Source organism: Mesoplodon bidens, assembly GCF_964165515.1.
Source record: "Mesoplodon bidens genome assembly, chromosome: X".
Classification (NCBI taxonomy): Eukaryota; Metazoa; Chordata; class Mammalia; order Artiodactyla; family Ziphiidae; genus Mesoplodon; species Mesoplodon bidens.
The window spans coordinates 1482790-1499742 of record NC_138163.1 but is presented as its reverse complement, the minus strand read 5'-3'; the positions used below and the strand labels follow the sequence as shown (position 1 = coordinate 1499742).

The 16953-nt window shown below is 52.3% G+C and overlaps 1 protein-coding gene across 8 annotated transcripts in view; it reads left to right on the top strand.

Moving 5' to 3' along the window:
- Positions 1 to 16953, top strand: part of ZNF185 (zinc finger protein 185 with LIM domain) — a 59085-nt gene that overhangs the window by 26092 nt on the left and 16040 nt on the right. For 7 of the 8 annotated variants that reach the window (XM_081221890.1, XM_081221886.1, XM_081221889.1 and 4 more), the window contains 8 exons: positions 1272 to 1376; positions 2321 to 2407; positions 4560 to 4655; positions 5386 to 5475; positions 10441 to 10638; positions 12821 to 12931; positions 14039 to 14119; positions 16138 to 16209. In XM_081221890.1, coding sequence (XP_081078016.1) covers positions 1272 to 1376; positions 2321 to 2407; positions 4560 to 4655; positions 5386 to 5475; positions 10441 to 10638; positions 12821 to 12931; positions 14039 to 14119; positions 16138 to 16209 — 840 coding nt within the window. The remainder of the gene's footprint in view (positions 1 to 1271; positions 1377 to 2320; positions 2408 to 4559; positions 4656 to 5385; positions 5476 to 10440; positions 10639 to 12820; positions 12932 to 14038; positions 14120 to 16137; positions 16210 to 16953) is intronic. The other variant, XM_081221885.1, reaches the window with a different exon arrangement.

Genomic DNA, 16953 nt, shown 5'->3' with positions numbered 1-16953 from the left:
ATGCAGGATGTAGATGCAATCACTATGCCCATTTTACAGATGAGGAAACTGAGACCATGAATGCTTAAGTAACTTCCTCAAAGCCACACGGCCAAGAGCAGGCAGATCCATGACTCCCACCCCACTGCCTGACTTCCTCCCTGTGCTTTTTGCTCCATAAGTCACTACACTAGTGGGAACTAAGGGGAGGGGGCAGGAAGGGGTGCTATAAATACTTAGTACTTTACAAATGACTATATGATGAGTTTTTTTGTAGGCATCCAAGTGCAAATTACCAGGAGGCTTTTGAGGGTTTCTGGTTGAGCTTTGGGACAGAGATCAGGGCTCAAGAGATTTCCATGTTCTATGCAGAGGGATGAGAGCAGAAATAATGGGGTTCAATGTCGATATTTACATGGGGTACAAAGTCAAGGGACTCGAGGAGAGAGGAGCCAGCAAACTGAGCACAGATAGTATCGTGGAGGTGGCAGCTGCCTGGTCATTCCCCTGAGGGCAGCTGGTGAGGGTGGTCAGTTCTGGCCATGTTGAGGGTGAGGTGCCTGAGGGCCAGTCCCGGAAGCAGTGAGGGTACGGGTCAGAGCACAGAGGAGAGGTGGGAACAGGCAGACGTCACTGGCTTAAGAATGACAGTTGACGCCATGGGAGCAGAGGAGGTGACCAAGGTAGGTGGCAGAGCATGCAGATGGAGAGGGAAAACCAACATTGAAGCCAGTGACACAGAATTATGATGGACGGATGGTGGAGAGAAGGCGGGAGTGGCCCACGGGGTCAGTGGTCCTGAATGGTGAGAATGATGGGAGTGTCTCTGTTGGGTTTGACACCATGAGGCTGCCTGATGACCTCAGAGAGAATAGAGGGAGGCTGAATCAGGGGTTAGGATCAGTCTTACACCATAGAAGATTATAGTCTGGAACTCTGAAGTCAGACTGCTTGGGTTCAAATCTCAGCTTTTCCCCTTGTTAGTTGTGGAACCCGGGGCAAGTCACTCCAGGCTCTCTGTGCCTCAGTTTGCTCATCTGGAAAGTGGGCATGGATAAAGAACAGTGACCATGTTGTGGGGTTGATGTGGAGAGCTAATGCATTCAGAGTCATGAGAATGGGGTCTGACCCTCAGTCAACATTAGCTGTTGGTAGATTTTGATAATTAGCCAATCCTGCAATATCCGGATTTGCGCTCTTTGGAGGAAGCTGGCATTTGGGGATGAGGTAACTGCGCCCACCTAAGTATGGTTGGCTGATGGGTAGTTAACTTATGTTTCTTTCCACCATAGGTCTTCCCCAGGCTCCAAAGACAACGAAGCCCCCAACCCCAGAGAGCCCAAGAGAGACTTGAGTGGTGAAAGGGCCTTCAAGGGCCTTGATGCAGACTCTGAAAGGTAACTCAGTGCAGGGACACGGAGCCCATGTGGTCCCCCCATCCAAGGTCAGTGGATGGAGCTGGGACCAGGACTGTCTCATTCTTCACTGTGTCCCCAGTGTTGGGGGCAGTGCAGGTCCTCAATGAATATCTGCTGAAAGAATGAATGAAGGAATGCATGAGGCCTGGAGAAGGGCAGGCCCCTGCCAAGATTCCTCAGGGAGCCAGCTGAAGAGGAGGACAAAACTCTAGGCCAGCAAGGCCGCCAAGCTGGAGGTTTCGGGAAGTCAGTGACCAAAGGATTCATGGACCCCAGCAGAGCATCTAACAGGGCCTTCCAGGGTGGCCTGTAGGCGAAGGGAGATGCGGAGGGGGTGCAGGGATAGGAGGCAGAATGATAGCAGGGGATGCTGAGTCCAGAGGGGCTGCTTGTGCCCCAGCCATCCCACAGCCATCCCACTGACCTGTCCTTCAAGCCAGACCAGCGGAGCCTGGGGACGGTGAGCAGTCGCTCACAGTTGGGCACTTCCTGAACAGGAAGTAATGGATAAGAACCCACAGCCTTGTCTGCCTGCCATTGTCTTCTTAGTGCGCAGCCCTAGACCCTGTGGAGCCCCAGCACTGGAATGAGGGAAGGCGCTCCAGGATTGTTCGGGGAACCTTGTCTCTGCCCTGGGCTCTGTGGTTTATTAGTGGACCCCGAGGCCTTGCCTCTTGTTTCATTGGTCATTGGCCCCCCATTGTGCCACCTTGCTCTGTTTCCTGGCTCCACTCTTGCTCCCAGCCCATCAAGTTTGGAAAAAAGGCAGAAATATTGCTGATATCAGCTTGGCTTCAGTTGGAGCAGTGCAGGCTGGCAGCTGAAGGCCTGGGCCTCTGGTCCTTGAGGCCCACTCTCAGGACATATGAGTTACATTAAATGAAAACCCAATCAGTCAGCAAATGTTTCTCTTCCCATAACAGATCAAGTGATGGCAACGTGGGATCCGGAGCCATGGGCTCCACACCTGAAGGCTTGGCTGGAGCAGACATCAGCTCTGGGAGAGGAGGGTGAGCTACTTGGGGGAGGCCCGTGGCCCCAAGTTTTTGATTCTCTCCAGTTCCTGGTCAAGTCGCCACAGCTGCTTGGGCTGCTGGGGGCGGGGCACTGGTCATTTCCCATAGTCCCGTCTACTGCTTCTCACATCTCCAGCACTCCCGCCGCCAGCACATCCTTTATCCCCGGACTTTCCACTTCTGAGATTTACCTCTGCTTCAATCTTGCTCTTTCTCCTACCCTCTTCCACTGTCTCTCAAGCTCCTCCCAAGTTGGCATGAGGGCGGGCCTGGGCAGGTAGGATGAACATGTGGGGAAGGAGGGAATGATAGATGAATCGCTGCCTTCCTGCTTCTTGGCTGAGCTGTGAGGGCAAGCTGGAAGGCGGTCCTTCATCCCTTCCAGAAGCCCCAAAGCCTCCTCCACCTTCCTCCTCTGGCCAGCTCTGCTCTCAAGTTCAGTGAGCGGAAAAGCAGTGGCCCCAGTGAGGCAAAGTAGGAGACAAGCGTGTCTAGCTGGGCTCTGACTTCTTGGACCTGGGTAGAGTCAGGGGCCATTTTCTCAGGAGATATGGGGAGTGGCAAGGTCCCACTTGTCCCCAAGTGGTTCCAAACCGAACATGACTCATCCGTGGGGACAAAGGTTAGGTGTACAGATGTTGGCACAGGTAGTTCAGCTCCAAGCTGTGCTAAAGCCCTTATGGTTCAGAACAGATGGCCAGGGAGCAATGGTGAAGCCGGTGCCTACAGAGAGCCACCAAGGCACACTGTCAGCCCGCACCCCTGCCCTACAGCAGTCTGGCCAAGGAGAGAATCTCCACTCTCCCAACTGGCCCTCTCAGCTGCCCCTACTTGCCCAAGCCCACCGGGACCCCCTTGCCCTGACTAACTTCACTAGTTTGCAACTGATGCCTGGACCGCCAAGGCCCGACTTCCAAATCAGTAGCACAAGCGAACACAGGAAGAGGATGACAGGCCCCAGCGTCTGCCCACTGTGCCTCAGCCGGTGCCAGGAAACGCCATGGGGCCGGGGCCTCGGTTCTCTGAGCTCCTGCTAGTGGGGAGGACTGTACAAGAGCCCGACACCCTCAGCCTGCATCACGGTGCTGCCAGCACGGTCCTGCAGGTTGACTCCATTCTCTGCTCCAACATGACTGGGCTTGGTTCTTGACTGCTTCGTCTTCGAATATTCATCCAGAACATCCTTCTTGCTTATGCCCCCTCACAAAATGAAGTCTTTGCTTTCTGCATTCAGTTTCCTTAAAATAAAGCCAAAGCTCATATTAACTTGCAAAATTATCTGAATATCTTCTAGACTTTTATGACTTTTAACAGCCTTTTACATTGTCTCTTCTGTAGACAATGATTTTTAAGAGACTTGCTTTTATGGTCTTTGCAAAGAAAAGGTTGTTTGTCATGAAAAAAACACCCACTCTCCTTTTCCATTCATTTTTGTGAGTTTACTTAATAATTGAATTCAGTGATTATGGTTGCAAGTACAACTGGTGTAAGTGGGTGTGGAAACAAATATGAGGAACTCAGCATGCTATTCAAGCGGAGGGTGCAGGCTCGCACAGGTAACTGCTTGGCACGCTGTGAATCACAGAGAGATGTAGAACTCAGCCTATACCTGGGAAGGCTGCATAGTACAGCACCCACTGAATCCGTATCAAGTTGATGGGCACAGACGGACTGCAAAGTGTTGCTGCTTCTACAAATGGCCACAGGGACCAGTAATAATCACAGGAGCACTTTAGCACATGTTGGGGCCCAGGCATTATTCTAAGTACTTGGCATCTATTGACTCATTTACTCTTCCCAGAAAATGTATGAGGCAGACACAGTTGTCACCCCATTTCACTGATGATCCAACTGAGGTCCAAAGAGGTCAGTTGATGTGCCCAAGGTCACATAGCCAGAAGCTTAATAAAGCTGTGATTTGAATCAGAGTAATGTGCCCCCTCGGGGAGTGTGCACTTCACCACGAGGCCGTGCTGTCCTGGTGTCAGTCAGCTGTAGGATGTGAGTGAGGACTGTGCTCCAAGCATCCATTTGAGGAACTCCTTAGTGCCCATCACCTGTTGGGAACAGAAGCCACCCTCTCAGGGGGTGTAGACATAAAGACGCAAAGTCCTGAACCAAGACCGGGCTTGGCCTCCTTCCACAGGCTGTGCTCACCTGCTGTCTTTACCCCTCTCCTGGATGATCAGGAGGTGCCCAGTGCCAACTCGCAGCCTCATAAGCCTGGACCAGCAGCCACCAGGTAAGGGTGGGGCAACTGCCTAATGACCAATCCCATTGCCAGATGGCCTTAGGGTTCATCCTCACGTCCAGCACCCCAGGGTCCCCCTTGAACCTCTCAGCTCCATGCCATCTTCACATCAGGTGATCACTGCAGGACAGAGGAGGCTGGGAGGCGAACCCACCCACCAGGGGCAGTGGAGGAGTGGGTACAGGTGATAAGTCAGGGGACCCAGACAACTCAGCACCTACCCATAGGGACCCAAGCTGAGGTGGCAGAGAAGAGGGCATTGAGAAGTGTAGCTTGGGAAGAGACCCTGCTAGGAGAAGTCAGTGGGAAGAATCCCAGGGACAGCCAGCCGGCAGTAGAGGGCTCAGCCCCAGGGAGCATGTGGAGGTGGCTGGGAAGGTGCAAAGGTGCAGTGGGAAGAGGTTGTGCATTCCCAGGCTGCAGGCTTCTGCCCTATTTCATCTACCAATCCACCAGTGGGAAGTGGCCATTTTGCTGTGGGTGTGTGCAACATTTAGTAAGGAACGATCATTCTAGGTTCCCACAGAGCCCCGGGAGGTGTAGGTCATGCAAGGATGCTGGAACCCCAAACTAGGAGGACACTTCCCCAGGAATTCCAAGCTGGTCACAGCCAGACATAGGTCCTCCTTTCCTGTGAGAATGCAGCTGGGAAGGGGAAGACCTGGGCCCCAAGTCTCCTTTGGTCTGAGGCTTCAGAAGGTCTGTGTGCTTCCTCCTTCAGCTCTGGTTCCACTTCTGCCTCTGCTGTCCTGGCTGACAGGAAGAGCAACAGCCCAGCATACCTGGAGGACATGGAGACGGACCCAAAGGGGTAAGGCATCAGCCAACAGTGCTGAGCTCGTGCGGTGGAGAGAGGCGGCTCAAGTGTACATTAGCCTTTGGCTGGGAAGGTGAGGCCAGTGAGGCCCGTGAGCTGGCCCAAGGGACGTGGCGAGGGCTGAAGCCCCAGCTGGAAACCTCTGGCCTCTGCCAGGAAGTCCTCCATAGTCAGGAAGTCAACCACTCTTTCAGTCAGCCACCACTTGGAAGGCACCTGCTCTGTGCTGGAGACTGGAGTACACAGACAAATCGGACAGGGCTAATGGGGGACAAAACCTGGTCCAGACTGGAACAGGGGAAGGGGGCCCCAGGACAGCCTCATGGGAGAGGTGGCTTTTGAGCTGAATCTTGAAAGGTGAATAGGAGTTCTCCAAGCAAAGGGCACAGGATGTATAAAGGACTCCAAATAACCTGGTGTTTACTGGGCACTGTAAGTAGCTAAGCATGGAACATGAGGTTTGTCAAGGTAAGCAGGGGCTGATTGGCCTTTTGTATCAGATATCATTAATAATCACAACAGCTACTTCACTTTGGGGCACCTAATGTGCGCACAGCCCTGTACTCAGTGTCTCATACGGGCCTCCCCACAATCATGTGAGCTTTGTGCCTAACTATAATGAATAACAAAGGACTGGAAGTCAGGTCTCTGTGACTCCTGGGAAGAACAGTGCTTTGAAAGAAATAGCCGGGGTGCTAAGATAGAGAGTAATGGTGGTGAGGAGGGTACTACTTAGATGAGTGGAGGAACCAACAACTCTAGGAAGAGCAAGGAGTAAAGAGCTGCAGATAGGGAAACACAGACTTAAAACCCTGCTTTGGGAACACACTTAGCAGGTTCCAAAGCATAAAGTAGATTACCCGGCGAGGGGGACCATAGATGGAACCGTGCCCTGGTTAAGCCATGAGAGGGAGATTGGATGCTCTTTCAAGTTTTAAGCCAGAGAGGAACACGGTCTGATTTAGGTGTTTAAAAAGTGAGTGAATTTTTGCCATTTCACACCACATTACAGCTACTTTTTTACATTTGTCACCCCTACATAAACCGTGATGCTGGGGGTGGGGTGGGTAACGGATCTCTAAGGTATGAGGCCCTATTATGTGACTTTTTTGTTTCAAATTGCCCTGACGATTAACAGAGTGAAAACAAAAACTGACACCTATAGTGCGCTCTGCCAGGTGCTTTACACTTGCCAGCAACCCTGTGAAATGGATACGGTGGGGAAACTGAGGCATAGAAAGGTTAACTGACTTGTCAAGGGATTCCAAATGGCAGAGCCGAGTCGCAACTGAAGAGGCTCTAAGAAAAACCCCAGGAAAAACTTTGAAAAGCTAGTTTATGAACTCTGTTCTTTGGAGCCTATTCTCAAGACCCAGAACCAGTAACTTTCAGATGGTTAATGTGTACAGCATGCCATCTGCACAATCGCATGTAATATCCCCCAAACCTGGGGAAGGATCTGGCTTCTTATTATGCAGTTTGACAGTGGAGGAAACGGAGGGCTCCTATGAAGAGCAAAGCTAGGAATAGAGCTCAGATCTGGCTAACTGTAGAGCCCAGGCTTAGAACTAATTTTCTCTGATTAAAAGTTCGCAAAATCAAAACAAACTTTCTTGATCAGTGTTTCACAACTCTGGCTGCACTTGATAATCACCTGAGAAGTGGTTTTGTTGTTTTTTTTTAAAGTATCCTGTGACCCACGCGGAGAGATTTAGATTCAATTGTTCTAGGGTAGTGGTTCTGAAACAGGGGCATCTCGCCCACCTCCAACCCCCCAAGAGTCACTTGGCAATGTCTGAAGACACTGTTGATTGCCACAACTGGGAAGAAGGTACTACTGGCAGATAGTGGGTGGAGACCAGGGATGCTGCCCAGCGTCCTACAGTGCAGAGGACAGCTCCCACCAGTTATCGAGTCCAAAATGTCAGTAATGGTGAGGCTGACAAACTCTGTCCTAGAGCTGTCACGATGTCATGGGAGGCCAGGAGATTCTGCAATGGGAAGAAAAAAAGGGGGACAGAGTCCCTACCTGCTCTGCAGGGAACTGCGCAGCCGGCACAGAACGTGTGCGCTTGCGCACGAGCGCCGGCACGAACATGTACGTCTGCGCACGCGCGCCGGGACACAACGTTTGCGCCTGCGCACGCGCGCCAGCACGCAATGTGAGCGCCTGCCCACGCGCGCCGGCACGCACTGTACGCCTGCGCACGCGCGCCGGCACGCACTGTACGCCTGCGCACGCGCGCCGGCACAGAACGTGTGCGCCTGTGCGTGCGTCCCCGACTCGCGCATGCCTGCACGCTTTTGGGTCGAGACCAGCTTGAGATCGTCCTGTGTGCGCCTGCGCATGCGTGCCCCGGGAGGGTGCGCGTTTGCGTTCGGCGAGTGTGCGCCTGCGCTCGCCGCCATTTCCTGCAGCCGTGAGCTTGGTCCGGTGTGCGTCGGGAAACGGGACCGTCCACACAGCAAAATGGCTACCGTGGGCGTGAGCGGCCTCGGCGGCGCTTCTCCCGCGGTCGTGCCCGCGCCTGCCACTAGATGGCGCGCGAGGATCACAATTGGGCTGGGCCGCCCATCTCGGGCACCCTGGGCTCTCCCTGCCCTTCCCCCGAAGGCCTGGAGGACACGGGTGCTTCCACCAGCCTTGGGGCTGAAGCAGCCCCCCCCCACCATGTGTGCATCCTCGCCGCAGTGCCGGCGGAGGCGGGAGAGAGGAAGGGAGCTGGGTGCCCGCAAGCAGCCAAAGGGGCTGTTTGGCGGGGTGCCCTGGTGTCGGTGGTCTCTGGGCGCTGGCCTTCAGAGCTGGCCGCGGCCAGGAGCTGTGGACACGCGGGGAGGGCGGCTCGACCCTCCAACCACGAGGGACCTCGGGCGGAGATGCCTGCTCTGGGCGCTGGGGCTCCGTGGGGAAGGGGCCTCTTCCCTAAGAGGTGGGGGAAGGAGGGGGTGGGGTGGGCAGGGACTTCCTGCAGAGCAGTGGAGCTGTCCAAAATTGAGGAACTCTACCCTACTCTAACTTGGTTTGCTTCATCACAGTACAGGTACAGGAAGAGGTGGTATAGTATAGTGAGCACGGACTTCTGTGCCTGGGCTCAAACCTAAGCTCTGTCAGTTACTTGTTATGTGGTTTTGGGTATCGTACTCATCTATGTGCTTCAGTTTCCTTACTTGTAGAATAGTGGCCGTAATAGATCCTACCACACAGGGTTGTTGTGAGGGTTAAATGTGTTTGCATGTAGGACATTTCCTGGCACAAAGTACTACATAAATGTTGGATTCTTTTTTTATAAGAAGTTACAGCCAAATAAACCAGTCCCAGAGGACTATCTCTTTCCACCAGACTATTTAAGGACACTCAGAAAGCTGGCCTCTGGTCCCCTTTACCAGCCGTATTGGCCTGACTTTACTTAATAAGATAGATTAGCTCACCTTCTCACTAAATTTGTATTATTAGACTTTACATCTAAAGCGTATGCTGTTTTCCTCTGTGTTGCAAGTCTGGGCTCTTCAGGTTTATGTTCTCTGTGCATTAGGAACAGGTGAGCTTTAACCACATTTGTTCACAGCGGACAACTGCTGTCAACCTTTGGGGGAGTGTCATGGAGGTAGCACAAGAGGCGAAGGGGCTGTTTTCTTCCACGTAGAGAGTGTGATTGTGTCCAATTGTCAGTAGCTGTATTAGGCTTCTGGATCTTTGATCTGGTTACAGCCAGAAGTATTTATTACCTTCCCTATCTCTAAACACTTGACTTCCAGGCGATTCATTAGGGGCCTGGAAGACCTCTGGGTTGTTACATTGCTCAGCAAGACTTCCTGTGACTGTTTTACTGTGATTTCCTTTTTATGGGTTAGGTGGGTTATACCGCCTGTAATTGTAGTAACTCTGCTCTGAGGCCTAGGGTGAAGGAGCCTTAGTCATCCACTTGTCCATGTGTCGCAGTGGACATCCAAACTGCTCTTTCCTGAGAATCTTGGCTTCCTTCACAGACTTGGTGAGGATAAGTTGTATTACTGTAATTCTGTAGGGGATATGGGTTGGTACAGGAGTCCGATTAAGTCCATGGTAAAGCTAGCTCAGGGCTTCCAGAGTTGGGAAACAAACTCTTTAGGCCTTCTTGGTTTGCCTTTAGCTCAAGCCTGTATGTCACAGGCAGAGGTGGGGTGGGTGTGTCAGGGCATTCTGCTGGCTAAGGGGCTGGCACTGTCTGAGGAGAGCATACTCTCCAAAAGGTATGATGAGCTCCACTTCCCTTGTTATTCCAGCTTGAAGGCAGCGAGCCTGCCTGCCTACTATGGGATTAACTTCCATGAGTAGAGTCCCAGGGCTGGAGGTAGCTGGTGGTTTGATCTTCTTGTCCTAAGGTAGCCCCACCAGCCATTGGAGGCAGGCTGCTGACATGAGGAGGGTTGAGTTCGGGACAGGCCAGGATCCAGGTGATGGTGAACTAGCCTCATGTTTTCAATAATCTCACTCAGTCTTGGCCCCGGCCAGTGGGCATATGGCATCTTTGGTGCTTGAGGCCAGCAGGCAGTAGCACCATCCCACGGGACGTGGAGGAGGCAGCAGCACTGAGAACAAGGCCCTCCGAAGCACCTCAGGATGGGGATGGGGATGGCAAGGGATGTGCAAGCGTAGCTGTGATGTGAGGCCAGGAAGGAAGGAAGATCTCCCAAAGAGCTTGATGCCAAGGACAGCAGGGAAGGCACTCCCTCCTTGCTGGACTGAGGGGGTGACAAAAGCATCTGGGCTCAGGCTTCATGTAATACACGTGGGGACAGCCGTTGTTGGTGGGAGGGCAGCAGCGGCGCTGGGGTCCTCCTGAGGAAGACACGAGCTCTTCCCGAGGTGGGGGCCATGCCGGGCTCCTGTCTGCCCCACCTCCTGGGAGAGGAGCCTGCTATGGCCACGGGTGGGGATATCAGTGTGTAGTTGGTAACCAAGGGCTTATTCTTCCTCAGCAGCTTGGCTGATCTTGAGGAGGAGAATGTGGTCACCAAGGTGGAAGACGCCTGGCAAGGGAGGCCTGGAGTCCAGCAAGATGACCAGGGAGACCCAGCTGCACCCACCCAGAAGCCGGCAGACCCCAGCAACCCCGAGCAGCAGAGCAGCCCCAGAAATCCTGAGCAGCACCTGGAAGTGGACAGCCAGGCCAGCAGGTAAGGGCCACTCTGTGCTGGACTCCTGCCTGCCTGAACCTGACTTTTGTCAGGGCCCATAGCCCAGAACAAACCCTAACACGCTAGGCGTGCCAGCTACCTTCTGCACGTGTGATGGGCTAGGAGCCCATGGGAGGCTGACAAGCAATGAGTATCTCAGGGGTAGATCTCTGTGGGCTTGAGTTTGGAACCACAGCACCAAACCTGACAGAGAGAAGGTGCCCGGAGAACCGTGCTGTCTGGCAGCCACATGGAGTGTGAAGACCTGGCTTGGCAGAAGGATACGGGGTGCCTTGCCATTCATGGGGCTGGAAGATTTCTAAGTTGTGCCTTGTGTAGCACCATTTCAGTGTTCTCTTAGCTCTCCAGAGATCTTTGCCCAAAGTGCTCATGAGTTTGGGAATAACCCAGAGACGATATGCAAGTACTTCATATGAACCAGTTGTAGGTAGCGGCCATACACACACTGAACAAGATGGCTGGGCCCCCAAGCACACCCTCAGGAAGCACACAGATACCACAGCAGTAACACCACGGTAGGAACCATTAGCATTTGCTGCATGCTGAGAATGTGCAGGCATCCTTCTCATGCTTTATGTGTCCTCACTTATTTAGTTCTCACACCAACCCTATGAGAGAGGTGCTATTATTATATCTCTTCTATAGTTGAGAGGCTGAGGCGGAGGGACGTTGAGTAGCTGGCCAATAGTCACCCAGCCAGGCAGTGGCCTAACAGGGATTAGAACCCCGGCAGTCAGCCCAGAGCCTGTATTGCTAATCACTGCTATATCCACTGCCTCTCCATTTTTTTTTTTTTTTTTTTTTTTTTTTTTTTTTGCGGTACGCGGGCCTCTCACTGCTGTGGCCCCTCCCGATGTGGAGCACAGGCTCACGGACGCGCAGGCCCAGCGGCCATGGCTCATGGGCCCAGCCGCTCCGCGGCACGTGGGATCCTCCCAGACCAGGGCACGGACCCGCGTCCCCCGCATCGGCAGGCGGACTCTCAACCACTGTGCCACCAGGGAAGCCCACCCGCTGCCTCTTCTCCTTGTGCTTCAGGTCCCCTTGCCCCCTCAGCTCTCTGTCCCCTCGACTGTCATGCTGTGTGTGGATCAGAGGATGCCAGACACTGGCTAGCTGTTCAGTCACAAGTGGATGCTGTTTCCTTCCTCTCGTACTCGGTCCTCTTCTGACTGTCTGGTTCTGTACTTTATCCCCCGTCTGTCTCTCCACGTTCCCACTGGGCCTCCCCTCCCAGCCAGTCCACCTCCTTCAGTCTGCATGGTGCATTTCTGTGTCCTAGAGTGACCTAGGCCTAGGCACAGGGTGACGGGGCACATTGAGGCAGGGCACCTCATCCAGCCTGCGGTGACAGGGCAGGTACTCCGGGAATGGCTTCCCAGAGGAGAAAGTGGTGTCATGTGCAAAGGTACGAGAGAGATCAGGTACACGTGACGTTGTCTGGACAGATGAGGCTGGGAGCTGGGAAGGTGCTATCATGATTGTTCTCTACCCTCCCCACTCTCAAACTAGTTGAAGTCCTGGGCACTGGATTCCAGGCCAGGGGCTGTGTGCTATGCCAAGGGGTGGAGATTCAGAAAAACCATTATACCTGTCAGTCTCCTGCTGCTTCTTATGGTAGGTGACTTCCAGAATGAGGTCCATCCACCTCTCTTCCTTGGTGACAGCTAAATTCATTTGTCCCTCTCTCCCTCAGCCATGTGCTCTCCAGAAACTTCACTGGAGGATGGGGGCGGGAAGCTCATTCCAGGAAGGGGCTGCCCCACCCATTGAGGAGGTGAGCGGGGCTGTGTCTGTCAAGTCCTTGCTAGCCCCATAGCTCTGCTGTAACCAAGTGAGTCATAGGCCAAGGCCCTTGGCTGCAGGGGTAGTTCTGGGCACACACTGGAAGGTCGGGGTCTTGCCACCAACTTAACAATGTAACCTGGGTCACATAGCCTGGGTTTTCTCATCTATAAAATGAGTACTTTTACCCATTGATCTTAGGAGCCTCAAGGAACAAACAGCTCAGTGATTTTCAAGGGTTGTTTAAAAAACGTCAGCGTTCTTTTCAACTCTTTGAAGTGGCAGTCTTGGCGTTAGCCCCTGACAACCCTGCTGGGCTCTGGACGACACCAGCTCTCAGTGGTGACACACTCGCTTCTCCCTCCACTTCTTTCAGGATGGGGAACCCCTCAAGCTGTATGGTCACTCTTACTGTCACTGCCACCTCTGAGCAGCCTCAGGTTTATGTGCCAGCCTCCCCAAGTGAATTGGAGTCTAACTCAACCAGGTAAGAAGGGACAATCTCAGAGATGTTCTGTGGGCTATTTCCTCCCTGGAGCTAAAGGACTCGGCTTTTGTCCCACGTTACTTCCTGATATTAGCTCTAGGACCTACTCCAATTCTCAGCATCCCATTGGTCAAGGGACCACAGAGTGTAGCCCAAGTGTTCCCCTGATATAAACTCCTGTGTGTGGGCCTGAACAGAGTCTCCCAATGAGAAGCTGAGGTGGCACTTCCTAGGGCTCTGCCATCCTTCGGACCTTGCTAATGTTTCTTGGGGAACATGCTTGCGAAGTCAAAAGAAATCCCTTTGAGGCCAGGGCCTATGTCTGTCTCTCTCACGTTATCTGTTGTGAGAAGAGGCGCATAACCACTGCCTCACCTGACTTCCTGTCCTCACCTGCCATCTTAGAGTGAAGGAAGGGAGCCATTACAAGGAGGCTGAGTGAACTGTGTGTGTGTGTGTGTGTGTGTGTGTGTGTGTGTGTGTGTGTGTAGGAGAGATCAGAGGAGCGTCTACTGCCATCAAGCCAGCAGGCTGGAGTGCAGAGCATATAAATGGGGCCAAATTTGGTGTCATGGTGAGCCCATCGTGAGGTAGACCTTGTTCCCAAAGTTGCCAGGGGCTTGTCCAGGGTGAGGCAACTTCCTGAGCTCACCCTGGAGCTCCAAGAGTGGGAAGGGAGAGGTTAGATTGCTGATGGAGATTTGACAGTGTAAGATGAGGCTTAGAGGTGATCTCAGTCCCAGGCAGAACGGAAACAAAATGTGGTCAGAGAGGAGAATTGAAAGTCCACTGGACTGAAGTCTCGGGAGGGTAGCGTCCCACCACTGGCTGTGGGGAGCGTCTTCCTAGCACTCAAATCCACACGCCGCAGGCTGTACTCCTGGGCTTTGATTTCAGCCCGAGTCCACAGCGGGCTCAGCAGTCTAGCAGCTCCTGTTTCCTGCTTTTGTTGCCTGCCGGGGGACTAGAGCACCAGCACCTCTGCCCCCAGGCATTCCCATGAGCTCCTGCACCTCCTTCCTGTCCTGGACCCCTGCTTTGGGTCAGGCCCAGCCCCCTGGAATCTTCCAGTATACCTTTTTCTGTTCTGCTGTGTTTTTTCTACAGCAAAGGGATTCTCTTTATGAAGGAGTACGTGAATGCTGGTGAGGTATCTTCCGGGGAGCCACTGTCTTCATTCTACAGCAGGTGAGAAGTCCCGGATCTTTCTATGTCCCGGCCTTCTCCTGCCAGGCCCTGTGTTGTCCTCATTCCTGCATCCCCAGTACCTCATTAAGTACTTCACCCAGAGTACCTTCTGTGTAATCATGTATTGAATAGGTAGATGAGTTAATTGCTCACGGACATGATTTATGCATTTCCAGGTGTTCTACCTAACCCGGTGCCTTTGTGCTCCCCTTTTGTCATTAAGTCATCCTACACTCCACTTCCAGCACCATCCGTTTCTGCCTGTATTTGTTTCTTGGTAGACTACAAGCTTTCTTTTGTGAAATCCTGAGAGCATCACTCTTGATAGAGCCTGTGAGGCCCTTAAGAACCATCTGGTTAATTCCATCCTGTTCCAGAACTCAGGGCTCCTCCCTTCAGCTCCCATGCTCCTTCCAGCATGCCAGGTTGCCTCATCTGAACACACATTTCACTCATCATCTCTTTGTCTGCTTGCTTCCGGATGCCATATTGAAGGGTACCTCCATGCCACCTCAGCTAAAAACTAACCCACACTGAGACAGTGTATTCCTGGGATTTTTTTTTATGACACATCCATCACCCCACTGCTAGGGTGAGGATTTTAGTAACAGAGAGGTGCATCCTGGCCTTCTTTCAGGATTGGTGCTCTGGGGACTCCAGACCAGCTTTCACTGCTGCTGTGGAGTGATGATCATGGGCGTAGGGGTCAAGTTCAAGTGCCTGCTCAACCCCCATTTGTTGGGTCATTTTGGAGAAGATGCTCAACCTTTATGAGCCTCAGTTTCTTCACTTGTAACTCCTAAGAGTGATTTTTCCTAGTAGCTTTGTTGAGATATAATTAATATGTCATAAAATTCGCTCTTTAAAGTGTACAGTCCAGTGGTTTTTGGTACATTTACAACGTTGTGCAATCATCACCACCATCCAATTCCAGGACATTTTTATCACACAAAAAGGGAACCCCAGACCCATTGGCAGTGCCCCCAGCACCACAAGCCACAGCCCCTGGCCACCACTATTTTCTGTCTCTATAGCTTTTTTCAGGGAGGTGGTTTTTTGTTTTTGTTTGTTTCTTTGGGGGGTTTTTTTGATATGCCACGCAGCGTGTGGGATCTTAGTTCCCTAGCCAAGGATTGAACCTGTGCCCCGTGCAGCAGAAGCTCGGAGTCTTAACCACTGGACCACCAGGGAAGTCCCCTCCTTGTGGTGCCATTTAGCGTTTGCCTCTATGAACTCTGTCCATCTCCTGGTTTTTCTTCTTCCAGTCCCACCAGTATTTTGTTTAATGGGGCACTTAGAGTTGTGTAGTCCAGTGTGTTTTCACCTTTTGCTTTACCTTCCAGGAGGCTTAGAGGTAAGCTTAAATCTCAAAAGAAATCAGAAGCTGGGCTGAAATTCTGGCTCACCGCTTTCTCCAAGCATGACCTTAGGCAGGTCACTTAACCTCAGGAGGTCATCACACACCTCCTGTTAGCATGACAGCTTCACTAAACCATATCCCAGAGCTTGTAGCTATTTGCCCTTCCCTGGAAATAGTTTTTTTGATCATTATTTTTTATTATAAAAAGTCATATTATTGAAAAATGAAGATGCGAAAAGGAAAAAAAATTTAAAAATCACCCCTAATTCCACTGTGTAACCCAGCACAGTATTATGTTGGAATGTTTCCTTGTTTTTTTTGTTCCCATTCTTAGTTGATTCCTGCTGTGAGTGGGCCCCTGGTGATTGTCACATTATAACCGAGGTGCATATGTGGAGCAAAAAGCCATGGTCCTTTCCCCCTGGTCCGTGAAACTGACAGTTCTCCAGAACCCTAGCCACCCCCTTCTCATCTTTCTCACCACAGCAGGTCTTCTTTGCCCCCAGTGTAAGAGCTCTTCTCTGAGAGAATTACGCCTCATTGGCACCAAGTTCATTTGACATAACAGATGCTGGCTGGTCATGCAGAGTCATGTGTTAATCAGAAAAGCATTCTCCACTCATTACTGCTCTCCTCTCTCCCATCACACTCCCTTCAGCGTCAGCAGCATTGAGGACTCAGGCAACATGGAGAAGAAACTCCCACGTGACACTACTCCATACTCTGAGAGGTAAGTCTGCTGTGTTACCAGGGAGCTCACAGGTCTCCAGAGGAGAAGCAGGTGAGGGAGATTTACACGCTGAAAGTCCATTTGCTATTGTCTGACGCTTTGCTACTTGTGGTCCATTTCCAGATGGGATGTGCCACACCACAGCATAGGGCACTGCCTCCCTCATTGGGGTGTCACACTTGTGGCAATGAAAGCCTTTGAATCCAGCTAAGACCAAAGGGCAAAAGCAGTGAGTTAGTGGCAGAGCTAGGGCTAAACCCCAGGGCCCTGAGTACTCCCAGGTAAGGGGTGTTTCCACTTTGCCATCTGACTAACTGTGAGCTGGGACTGGTGGTGGTAAAATAAGAGGGAGGAACGGGGCTGTGACGAGGGTAACACTGTCAAGAGACTGAGCCCTGGACCAGCAGCAAGGCAGGCAGGGACTTTTGACAGGTTCTGTCTGAGGAGGAAAACCAGGGGGTGACTTGAGGAACAAAGACAGGGATCCTGGAACTGGGGAGATACTCAATCTACAAGTCGGTATCTAGGACTTCAGTATGAGGTCCCAGCAGGCTCTACAGCCACATTGACTTTGTGGTAGTCCTTGGTCCCATGCTGCCTCTGTGATACTCCAGGTAGCACTCAGTGCTCCCAGGCATGAAGAAAAGGGCCATCAAGACAAGGGGCCAGGCAGGGCATACAGAGACGTGTCTCCTATAGGAGAAGACGTATGTTTTCCTATTCCAGGTGGGAATAGCCCCACAT